At 43.4% G+C, this 12,253-nt stretch overlaps 1 protein-coding gene across 1 annotated transcript in view; it reads left to right on the top strand.

Moving 5' to 3' along the window:
* The window catches only part of ATF6 (activating transcription factor 6), a 212,325-nt gene that overhangs the window by 34,538 nt on the left and 165,534 nt on the right, over positions 1 to 12,253 (top strand). The window contains exons 6-7 of the mRNA XM_019502016.1: positions 3,862 to 4,047; positions 4,408 to 4,499. Of these exons, the coding sequence (XP_019357561.1) occupies positions 3,862 to 4,047; positions 4,408 to 4,499 (278 nt within the window). The remainder of the gene's footprint in view (positions 1 to 3,861; positions 4,048 to 4,407; positions 4,500 to 12,253) is intronic.

The raw sequence follows: 12,253 nt of genomic DNA, 5'->3' as shown, positions 1-12,253 counted from the left end.
GGCCGAGCCCCCGGAACCCAAGGCCTGGCCCCCCCCCCCCCCCACTCCCTTCCCCAAGTCCCTGCTAAGTAGGAATTCCCCCTTCCCCTCTGCCTTGCCTAGAGGTGTCTGTGTATTAACTAGCAGGCCACATGCTGGCTATGGTCCATGCTGAATCACAGGTAGCTGGTAATGTCCCTCTGATGTTTTTTTAATGGGGTGATAAACACTGTTATCAATTCCCTGCTGGGCCATGCCCCTGCCCCCCAGCTCAGTGCTGTGGAAGGAAGGGAGAGCTGTTCTAGCGCCCCCCCCTGGCTTCTAGCCTGAGCCACTGCAGGCATGTACCTGCATTTCTGGGATGCCTGGACAGTTACAAAGTGTTTTAGCCTAGCCAGGTTAGACTAACCTGCCAAGATTGAATCAATTCAGGCTCAGGCTTTTTGAATGTCTGTTTCTAGCCTAAGAGGTATTTCAAGGGTTGAAAAGCAATCTTTCAGACATCTGACTTGGCTTGCATGTTTATGTGCCTCTATCGGCTTAAGATCCAAACTGCCTGGCAGGGGGTGTGTTTGCCTACAGAAGGATCTACCTTTTACCTAGTAGCCTAGTGGTTAGGGCAGTTGCCTCCTCAGCTTCTTCCCAGTAAATTACCCTAACCGGTAGGCTGTGGCTGTGTTGGAGTTGTCATCTGTCCTGTTGAAGCTGAGCCTCTGAGTAGAAAGAAATGCAGGAATCATCATGCCAGAAGGACGGATGCATGATGGAGCCTGGGTCTGTAGCCCAGTGTGGAGGGCATTTACTTGAAAGGGAGGGAGCCTTGCTTTCTGCTCCACCCCAATGCTCTTTACATGTTGTGTACAATGACTGTTTCATGCAAAATGCATAAACAGCACTGGGAACAGGAACTGGAATCCACGGCTCCTCTGGCCTCTCCCTCCCATGGGAGTGCCCACCTCAGAAGGCTAATGAACTCAAAGGCCCTCTTCCTTGCTGTTTTTTCTTTCTGGACAAGAGCCATAACTGTTAGGCTCTTGGAAAAGAGTCCTTCTCTTTGCCATTTTTGGGTGCTTATAAGGGAAAGGTGCAAGTTTTAAGAATGTAGCCATGCAAATGGGTTTTCAGAGAAGTAAACAGTCTGGAATAAGATCTTGCTTTAAGAGTTAGATGCCTAGAAAATCCGCAACTCTAGCTTATTAGCATTTTTCCAAAAAAAGGGGGAGCTGTCTAAATTGACCTAAAGCAAATACTGTCATGTCAAATCCTGCACTCCCAAACTCTGAGGCTTGTGTCTTGTTTACATTACAGCCCCAATTGCTGAAAGAGGAGGAAAAAGAGTGAGGGGGGGAGGATGGAGCAGGTGGGACAAAATTTATCTTATCCATCTGACTTCCAGGATTCAAGACCTTTTAAAAATACAGTAAAACCACAATAGTAAACATTTAACACAGCTGACTGTTACGTAACTCATAAACTAAAGCTACAGTATGAATGTGACATATGCTGTATCTCCAGTGCAACAGTTACTGACTGATCCTTGGATAGCTGACCTGGTCTCATATTCCCTGCTGTAGCATGTGCTTACATGTTGCAACCCTTGCTTATCCCAAACCCTATTTTTTTCATTTGTGGCATTGGGTTTTACAGCATTTGAAAAACTTTAGCAATGACCAAGAAGTTGTTTGTACAATGTTTGGTGCTAAGGAGACTAGGAAAAAAACTCTACAAAGGAACAATCTGAAATAAGTACAAACACTTTAACTCTGCCCTTGCCGCAGCTCTATTCCAACTTTCTGGCTGATGATATTTATAAATGGTACTGGTTTTAACTCTACTGGTTTTCAAAATACCCTGCCCCTAATTGTTTTAAGTTACTTTCTGTACCACAAGTAAGTCATAGTTTGAAGATAAGTCATTCCAGTGTGCCAGTCAGTAGGCTACAAGGACACATTTATGGTAGGCAGAAACAATTTAGCCTTCAGTCAGATGCGTCTCAATGCACCAAAAGCAGATACAGATACCCTAATAAAGTACACCTCATTGTGGCTTGTTCTTATGATAGAAACTCTTATGTCTTGAACTAATGAAACAAAATAAAACAACAACGCTGGTCCTATTCCTAAGCTATAAGGAGAGGAAAATCACCTGAGAAGTTCCTAAGGGCAGGATAGCCAAGCTCTCTCCATGTAACTTCTAGTGTGTACCATGATTGTCCTTTTCCTTTGAAGAATACTTTCAGGAGAGCTTAGACCCTATTTATGTTGTATGTGGGAAATCTTGTAAGTGTGTTAAATTGATCAATAGAAATGTATCCATTCTTTTTATTTCTAGTGGGAGTAGTGTGTGATGTCAGAGTATGGTGTCAAAGAGAAGGTTGTGGGGCACCAATAGAGCATGAAGTCCTCCATTCTCATCCTCCTTGATCTTTTGGGGCTCTTGACCATTCCTTCTTACAATCCTGTCTACATTCATTTTCAAAGGACTGCCTTTTCCTGCGTCTCTTCCCAGATGCCTGATTGTCTTTAACATCTTGTTTGGTTCCTTTTCCTCCTCTTTCAGCAATTGGGACCTTAATGAAAATAAGACACAGGCCTCCGAGTTTGGAAGTGAAAAATCAGCATGCTGCAGGAAGCTTTAGAAGCTAGATCCACCTGGTCTGCAACCCACTCAGTGACTGCCAAATTAAAAGCAAGCTGTTCAGCTGTTTACTGTCTTTCTTTTGTTTTTTCTTTTACTTTAAAGGGTGCTGCTTCTCCACTCAGCTGATCAGTGGTCCCATGTGGCTGATTAGAGAAGTAGCACCCTTTGAAATAAAAGCCAGAGCAAGCAGCTGGAACATGTCAGCGGCCCCACACAGCCTTTTACTGTGTCTTGGTATACTCCCAGTTCCCCACACAGCCTTTTACTGTGTCTTGGTATACTCCCAGTTACCTCAGAAGCTCTCATCTTCACAGGGGAGCCTAATCCTGTGAAGTATGTATGGGTTTTGCAATATATACTTTTCTATTTAAGAGAAGTAGGAAGAAATAAGCCCTGCAAAGCAGTGCAGCTTGCTGACTGCAGTCTATATCATGTACTCACTAGCACCCTGTTCAGTCCACTTTTAGATAAACTCTGGAATTATCCCCTTTGAGTTAATGTTGCTATTTAAGTATTTTCCTGGTGTTCAGCCTGCATTAGTGTTTTAATTTAATTTTGTTATTCTTAGTTCTCCATATCTTGTGTTGCCCCAAACAATTCCTTCCCCCTGCTGCTTAATATAGAACCATAGAAAATGAGGGGTAGAAGAACCTCAAGAGGTCACCTAGTCCAACCCCTTGCTCAAAGCAGGACCATCCCCAACTAGACCATCCCAGCTAAAGCTTTGTCTAGCTTAGTCTTAGATACCTTCAAGGATGGAGACTCCACAACCTCTGTGGGTAACCTGTTTCAGTGTCTTACTACCCTCCTATGGAGAAAATTCTTTCTAATATCTAACCTAAATATAAGTTGTTTAAAGTGTCATCAAAGGCAAAAGCTGCCTGTGTTTAATTTTTCTCTCCCTTCATAAATTGGTCTGTCAAAGTTAGTTGCTCCATTAGTGTCTCAGTTGTGCCTGCCACATATAGGATTATAGAACCAGGTAGTGCCAAGGAAACTGGGCCAAATACAGAACAGAGAAGAGAATTAGTTAGAATATTACTCTTCCATTGTTTCAATGACAATTAGACATGTGTCCTGATAACGGATGCTAGTTGCCAGGGTGATGGACACAGCTGTGTTTGGATAGATGAACTTTGGTGGTCTCTGTCAAACCAGGACAGCAGAAACTGGGGATGTAATAACAACTTGCACACAGGTAAGAGTTCCCTATTTAACTCGGACTTGTTGTTCCCAATCTAGCTTAACGTCTTAAGGAGACAGCAACGCATGATCAAAAACCGGGAGTCAGCCTGTCAGTCGCGGAAGAAGAAGAAGGAATACATGTTGGGGCTGGAGGCCAGGCTGAAGGCAGCTTTGGTGGAAAATGAACGGCTCAAGAGAGAGAATGGCTCACTGAAGAGGCAGCTGGATGAGGGGGTATTAGAGGTAGGCTGAGTTTGGGAAAAGGATTAAAAATGCTTTGACTGTTAGATACCTAAATATGATGAAAATGGAGGCCATTTAAGCATTTTGGAGACTGTAGAATTGATGCAAGGAAGCTTTATCTACCTTTTCTCTAGTGCACATAATTTACCAGGAAAATGGAGTATATGGGACCTGAACACTATAAAAAAAGGACCAGATTTGTTTTTGTATGAGCTTGGCTGCAACTCATTTTTTCCCTATTGCAAGTCAGCTTTTAATGTAAAACGCAATAGTAGAGGTCATGTTTTTTGGCTTCAGAAATGTGTGTACATGTTTTCAACTTTGTTTTTACTCTGTGCCTGATCTGCTCTTCCTGTTTAGAACCAGAAGCTCAAAGATTACTCTCCAAAGAAAAGAGCTGTGTGTGTGGCAGTGATATTTGTCCTCGTAGTGCTGAACTGTGGCCCACTGAGGTAAGATGATTTTTAAAATCAGTAATCTTTCCATACTGTTGGGAAGGGCTGGAGGGAATCTAATCTGTAGGTCTTTACCTGTCTTGTGTTTATGCAGTTTCATGCAACCTGCTCTGTGGTTGGAGGCCGTGGGCTGTCAGCAGAGAAATTTTCCTTTGCCATTCTTCAAATAAGGGGGTATTTCAATGGCACCTAATATAAAGTTTGTGCTAGGGTTGCACTGATAAAGATTTTTAGTCAATTTTTTGGTCAGTACTGATGGTCAATTGTTGACATATCAGGCAATACCAATCCAATTGCCAATATGCAGCTTGGAGAGCAGCATCCAGCTGGTAAGTCTGTTAAGGGGAAGGGGCAGGGGGAGGGAAGGGGTGTGGGGGAGGCAGACTGAGGCCCCTGCAGTGAGGGAGGGAGTAGGGCAGAGGCAAGGGTAGGTGCTGCCCAGCTGGGGCAGAGCTGGGCATGAGATGGAGCTGTGTGGGACGGAGGTGTCTGGCTTGTTGTGGGGAGTGGGGGGTTGATCCTGCTGCTGTGCACACTGCCAGGGGAGCATGTACCCCCAAAATCTGTGCATGGGTTGAGGGCAGGCTGCTGCTGTGGGCTGGGGAGGGGGCAGTACCAGGCTCTTCCCAGTGTGGGGGGCTGTTTGGGCCAGGCAGCAGCAGCACTGCAGTGGGGGGCTATGTGAGTGTGGTCTGTGGCCACCCCAGAATTTGCCATAGCCCCCCCAGCCTCCTTCCCAATGCCACCGCACAGCCCCAGCCTAGCCCCCCTGCTGGAATGAGCCCAGCACAGACCCAGCCTGCAGCCCACCCTTGTCTCTTGCTCAGATCTGGGGGACACGCCCCCCCATGGCTCCCCCGGGGGTGTACATAGCAGTGGGATCTGCGCCCCCTAGATAAGCCATGCAGCTCTGTCCCTTGCCCAGCCCCAGCTGGGCACTGCCTGCCCCAGCCCCACTCCATCCCTCACCACAGGGGCCTTGATCTGCCCCTCACACAACCCTTCCTTCCCTCCACCCCTTCCTTCCCAAAAGACTTATTAGCCAGACACTGCTCTCCAAGTTCCCCGGCTGGCTGTGTGCACTCTGTGGCTGCGTGCATGCATACAGCATTTATCGGCGACATTATCAGCCAAAAAAAGCTGATTGCCAGTAATGTCAATTTTCCTTTTATCAGTGCTGATACGATATGGATCAATGTATTGGTGGACCTCTAGTTTATGTACACTTCTCCCTTACGGACTGGCATCTTACCAGATTTCTTAATTTAGGGTGATTGTGTTCAATGCATGTAGTTGAAAGGATCTAAAAGCCTTTGAGAATCATGTTGTCAGCTTTCAGGGAGCACATAAGCAGGGTTGTAATCTTTATCCTTTTACTTTTGCTTCCAGTAGCTGAGCCTTTGTATCATGGCTCCTTGTAAAGTTAATTAAAACCTCAATTTCCAATCCTCCCTGAATACTTTTGAACAAATGTTCTCATTCAGAGTATATTTTTTTCCCCTGATGAGACAATATCAAGGTAACAAAAAGCTCATTTTTTAGCTTTTATTTTTTACATTAAAAATATTTAGTTATCTTGAAAAATGAAATCTGAATTTTTTTCCCCACGTTATCTTATTTCTGCTTTTTTGTTTTTTCCTTGTTCTATTATCTTTCCAGAGTTGGAAAAGATAGAAAAGTTGCTGTAAAAAAAAAAAAAAAAAAAAGAGAGACTCAAAGGAAATGCCAGTCTTAAAGGAAATGGAGACTCAAAGGAAATGCAACATTCTGCACCTTCTTTTGCAGTTGGCAAAAAGGAAGGAAAAATCCTATATTTAAAATTTGTTATTGAAAATCAAAATTAATCTTTTATTTTTTAATTCAAATTGGAGAAAGAAATTAAGTGTCAGTTTCTGACAAAAAAAGGTTTCTTTTATGCAGTCCAATTTTTTTCTGAGAGAACTTTGTAGAACATACAACAACATAAGAATTGCCATTTGCTGGGTCAGACCATAGGTCAATGTTGCTCAGTCCCCTGTGTCACGTATTGGTAGAGAGTGGATGCTGAAAGGGAGAGTGAACTAGATATGACGAAGGTTTTTTCCCACTGTCCCTCTCACTTGCAGCCTCCAGCACTTAATGTCTGTGATGTTCTATGGCTAGTTCAGAGGGTATACCCCTAACTCATACCCAGTTACTGATGCCCCTTTTCTCCAAAAATTTGTCCGGTCTCTTTTTTAATTGGGCTAAACTGTTGGCTTCCACAGTATCTGATGATAATGAGTTCCGTGCTTGAATTGCACGCTGTGCAGGAGAGCACTTCCTTTTGTTAATTTTAAATTTACAGCCTACTAGTTTCATGTTGTGATCCCTAGTTCTTGCACTGTGAGAGAGAGTAAATAATAAATCCATATTTACTTTCTCTTTACCATTTAATATTTTGTAAACCTTTATCATATCTCTCCTCAAGTGTCTCTTTTCTAAACTGAATAGGCCTAGCCTCTTTAGTCTCTCTTCAAATGGAGGTCCCACCATGCTGCTAATTATCCACATTGCCCTTCTCTGTACATTCAATAGTTCTCCTATGTACTTTTTGAGGTGTGGGGACCAGAACTGGGTACGATATTTCCATTTTGTGTACAAATCCCTTCTTAATAATCCCTGACATTTTGTTTGCCTTTTTAATGGCTGCTGAACACTGAGCTGATGTTTTTAGTGAACTGTCCAGAATGATTCCCAGATCTTTCTTGCATGGTAACAGCTAATGTAGAGCCATCATAATGTAGGCATAGTTTGGGTTAGTTTTGCCCAGGTGCATCACCATTCACTTATATACATTGAATTTCATCAGCCATTTAGTTGCCCATTCACTCAGTTGTGCCACATCCTTCTGTAGTTCCTCACAGTCCACCTTGCTTTTTATCACTTTGAATAATTTTGTGCAAATTTAGCCACCTCGCTGTTACCCCCCTTTCCAGATCACTTATGAATATGTCAAATAGCACTTGTCCTGACACAGATCCCTGGGAGGACCCTGCTGTTTAATTCTTTCCATCCTAAAAACTGGCCATTTATGCTCACTCTTGCTTTCTATCCTAGAGCCAGTTTCTAATCCACAAGGGGACATTCCCTGTAATCCCATGGCTACTTAATTTAGTTGACAGTCTCTAATGGGGGACCTTGTCAAAAGCCTTTTTTGGAAATACAAATATACTATATCAACTGAATCACTCTGGTCCATCTGCTTATTGACACCCTCAAAGACCTCCAGTAGGTTGGTAAGGCATGATTTTCCTTTGACAAAGCCATGCTGTTTCCCCTAGCAATTCATATTCATCCACGTGCTGAACAGTCCTTTTTATTGTTGTTTCTACCAGTTTTCCAGGATCAGACGTTAGACTCACTGGCCTGTAGTTCCCTGGATCCCTTCTAGAGCCATTTTTAAATATGGGAGTCACATTGGCAACCCTTCAGTCCTCTTGTCCTGAGGCTGTTTTTTAGTAACAGGTTGCATATTACAGTCAGGAGTTCAGCAGTTTCTGATCTGAGCTCTTTCAGGACCCTAGGGTGAATGTCATCAGGTCCTGGTGATTTGCTGCTGTTTAGTTTATCAATTTTCTCTACAGCCTCATCTATTGAAACCTCAGTTTGGGTCAATTCCTTTGACTTGTCCCTGGAGAGGACTGGATCTGGTCCTCTAACATTTTCCACAGTGAAGAGAGGTGCAAAGAAAGCATTTAGTTTCCAAGCAATGGTGCTGTCATCTTTTAGCATCACTTTCATCCTGATCATTCAGAGGCCCAACTGATTCCACGTCAGGTCTTCAGACATGGATCTGAAGATTTTAATGTATTTAAAGAAGGTTTTATTGTTACCTCTTATACCTCAAGCAAGTTTCTCCTCAAATTCTGTCTTAGTTTGTCTTGCTACAGCTTTACATTTAATTTGCCAGTCTTAATGATCTTTTTTTTGTTTCCTTTGTTAGTTTTTAACTTTCACTTTTTGAAAGAAACATTTTTTCTGCTTATTGCCTCTGCAACTTTGCCATTAAACCATGATGGCTTTTTTTTGGGTCCACTTTCCATTTTCTTTGACTTGTGGTATGTGTTTGCTCTGTGCCTTCAATACCGTGTTCTGAAGCAGTTCCCATGTTGCTTGCAAGTTCCTCAACCTCCTTAGGGGCTCCTTTTAACTTCTAACTAGCTTCCTCTTTTTGGTGTAGTAGATAGAAAAGCCGCTTGTTGGCTTTTACATGGTCCATTTTAAGCCTCGACTCTTCTCTCAGGACTGTCAGCATCCCTTCCACTGGAGTATATAAGAATGGCATTAGTCAGAAGCAAAACAGTAATGCATTTGTTCTGCTCTCATGGAATTTCTTTGTCTCGTCCTCTAGGTGCCTTACTATAAACAGACATAGTAAGTATGGCTTTAGCTTGTTCAGAGTCCTCTCTTCTACTGTCTGATGTACCCAAGATGAAGGAAGTAGAGAATAGCCAGACTTCTGGGTGGGTAAATTTATAGCCACAGCACAGCTTAGCCTGTTGAGGTGATCTGATTTGCAGAGTTCGCATCTGGAATGAGAATGCAATACAGCAGAGAGGGAACGTTGGGGCTCCCCTTGATTTACTCTGTGCTTCTGAGCTGAACGCTGTCCAGTGAAGCATAAAGCACATTCATTGTTGATACTTAAGCTGGAGTTGAAATTCATGCACATAGCCAGAGGAGCAAGTGAACCTTCTGGGCCACAGAACTGGGGGATTGGGAAAGAACTGCTCCATTGCCTCCAGGCTCTGTTTTTTAAATCACTTGCAGAATAGAGGTGTAAACAAACCTAATTTCGGTACTTAACTGCTCTGTTCACTAAATTTGGCTTTGGAAATTAGGGCTCTGTCCTTTGTAAAACTCTGTGCTGCTCAGAAGGGAGAGCACTTTCACAGATCACCTGATGCTGGTTTTGGTTGGTAGGTTGGGTTTTTTTCCCTAAATCCCTGTTAAACTAAGGAAGAGATGCTAGTTGGAAGGAAATCCAAAGTTGGACTTTACTAAAAGCATGCTGCCAAGATGCCTGTTTAGAAACAAAATGTTTCTGTTGTGTTTTACCAGTCCAGTTCAACTGTTAAAAGCTGAAAGGCCTTTTAAGCTCCAGTTGGCTTGCTACCATTGATGCTCTGTCTGCTATTTGCATACTCCTCAGCTCTGGCCAGTGAAACTAAACATTTTCTTTTCTTTTTCTGATCCGTTTTAAGCTAGGTTGCTACTCATTAGATATGGTTGGGTTTCTAAGAAGGAAGATTTTAAGTCCTGGACTGCTCTTGAGTTCAATTTTTTGCTGTTTTTCAAAAATCCTGTGAACAGATGGAATTGTCATCCTGGCACATATTGTTTGGATCTAAACTATGTGATACTTCTAGAAAAAAATTATTAGGGTCAAATGAAGCAATGTGCAATAATTTTAAGCAGTGGCAATGCTCATGGGCCTTATTTTTTAAACACAGGACAATTGCTGGATTTTCTTCCTTATAGTGGCTGCTTTGTAAAGAGACTATTGTACCAGATCCCTGCTTGTCTGCATGAACTAAACCTGCTTTTCACTCAAGAACTGAAAGTACAATGAAAGGTTTAATGCAAAAGCCTAGTCTACAGAAACACATGCAGTTTGCATGCAAGAAAAACACAACCGGTAAAACCTTTTAAGTCCTGCCATGTCACCCAGCATTCTCCCCTAACATTTATGATGACAGCTGGGACTCATCAATATGAAAGTGGGAGGCATCCAAGGAAAATGCAGGTGCTTCAGGAAGCTGTGGGTGACAATTCAGGAGGTGGCACTGTTACCTCATGAAATGAATTCCTGACCAGTTGCAGTTACAGATTTTGTCGTAGTGGTAGGTGAATCAACTCAGGTGCCCTGGCAACCTTTTCCATTTGGATAATTGCTTTGCCATCCCTGATCTCCCCCTGGCTTCAGTTAGGAACCAAAAGATACTTAAGCTGGTATGCAGAGTTGCTGCGAACTGTGTAGAGTATGGAGCATGGCAGCTGTTAGCTGGGAATGAGGTAACTGGTGCATAGTTTCTAAAATGGTTTTGGATCCTGCAGGATAAAAGGTGCTAGAGAAGTGGAAGATAATTACAAAACAGGATGCTGCTCTCTTCTGAGATTTAAGAACTCCAGGAGCAAACATTTTTGTAGGACTGATATCATTACTGCCTTTGTGCTACATTCACTTGGGAACAACTTTGGCAGGGTTTCTAAGTTTTGAACATCAATTTAGATAATTTTTTTGTAAATCAGTCAGAAAATCTCCACCCTGCAGACCTTATGTTTGATGATATTCTTTTGTTTGGAAAGATTCTACTGGAGGGAGAAAGACTTTACTTAAACAGAGAAGTACTAGCAGAATTTTGAGTACAAAGAAAACGACGATGGAGTGAGATGTGGGGGAATGTGCAAAACCTGAGCTGCTTTTGATAAGCATAAAAACGAAATGGAAAGTGCAGACCTGGGGGAGTCCCTTCCTACTCTGTTGCCAGTGAGGCAGTTCTCAGGGTGCGTCTACATGTTGCTGTATGGTGACATTGCTACATTGCCATGGCTTAGTACATCCTGTTGGAAGTACTAAAGCACCACGCAGTATGGGCAGCTACTGTGCTGTGCACGTGGTGAACAGTTAGATTTTGCCACTATGTCACTGTAATGGCATGCTATAACCAGGGTGTGCTCCGGTACAGCAACATGGCTGGTGATCACATGTAGACACTCATGATCGCCACATCACAGTAGATGCACCCTTAGTCTCCATCCTCAGCAAGTTATTGAATTTGAAAGTAAAAACTACTGTCAGAGCACAAAGGTCTGTATGTATTCCTGTCACAGTAACAATCGGTAACTACAAAGATATAACAGTTAACTTATTTTTTGCTCGGTTTGATGTTCAATAAAGCAGATAAAGTGAAAAGGAATTCCTGGGTGTGTAACCATTCCTGGTACTGGATGTAATAGTTTAGCCTCCACTGGGTGGCCTGCAACAATACTGACTTTAGGCAGCAGGGAGAAGTGTAACTACAACTGTGAATTAGCAGGAGATTGTTTTTTATCTTCAGACTTTGTTCTGGAAGAGTGATTGTTTAGGTTGCGGATGAAAAGTGAACTCCACCGTGCATGAAGATGAGGCAGATATTCCACCATGGTTGTGAGGTTCTCAATCCAGGGCTCTGTCATTTTCTACTGCTCAGACTATCGCTTTATATTTCACTTTGTCCCACACATTCTGTCCCTGTTTCACGGTTTCATAGTTAGTAGGGTCGGAAGGGACCTGAGCAGATCAAGTCCGACCCCCTACCATGGCAGGAAAGAGTACTCGGGTCAAACAACCCCAGCAAGGTGTTCATCTAGCTTTGTCTTAAAGACCCCCAGGGTAGGAGCCAGCACAACTTCTCTTGGAAGTTGGTTCCAGATCCTAGCCACCCTGACCGTGAAGTAGCACCTCCTGATATCTAGCCTGAATCTACCCTCTGCCAGCTTGTGACCATTATTTCTAGTCACTCCTGGTAGTGCTCAGGGGAACAGGGACTTCCCCGATGCCTGCTGGTCCCCCCTGACTAGTTTGTAAACAGCCACTAGATCCCCCCTCAGCTTTCTCTTGTGGAGGCTGAACAGGTTCAGGTCCTGTAGCCTCTTCTCGTAGGGCCTGCCCTGCTGCCCCCTGATCATGCGAGTGGCCCTCCTCTGGACCCTCTCCGTCTTGTCCACATCCATCCTGAAGTGCGGCA

Source organism: Gavialis gangeticus, unplaced genomic scaffold (genome assembly GCF_001723915.1).
Source record: "Gavialis gangeticus isolate Ggan-Ray unplaced genomic scaffold, GavGan_comp1, whole genome shotgun sequence".
Lineage (NCBI taxonomy): Eukaryota > Metazoa > Chordata > Crocodylia > Gavialidae > Gavialis > Gavialis gangeticus.
Note: the sequence above shows the minus strand (reverse complement) of the source record. Positions and strands in the feature narration are given on the sequence as shown.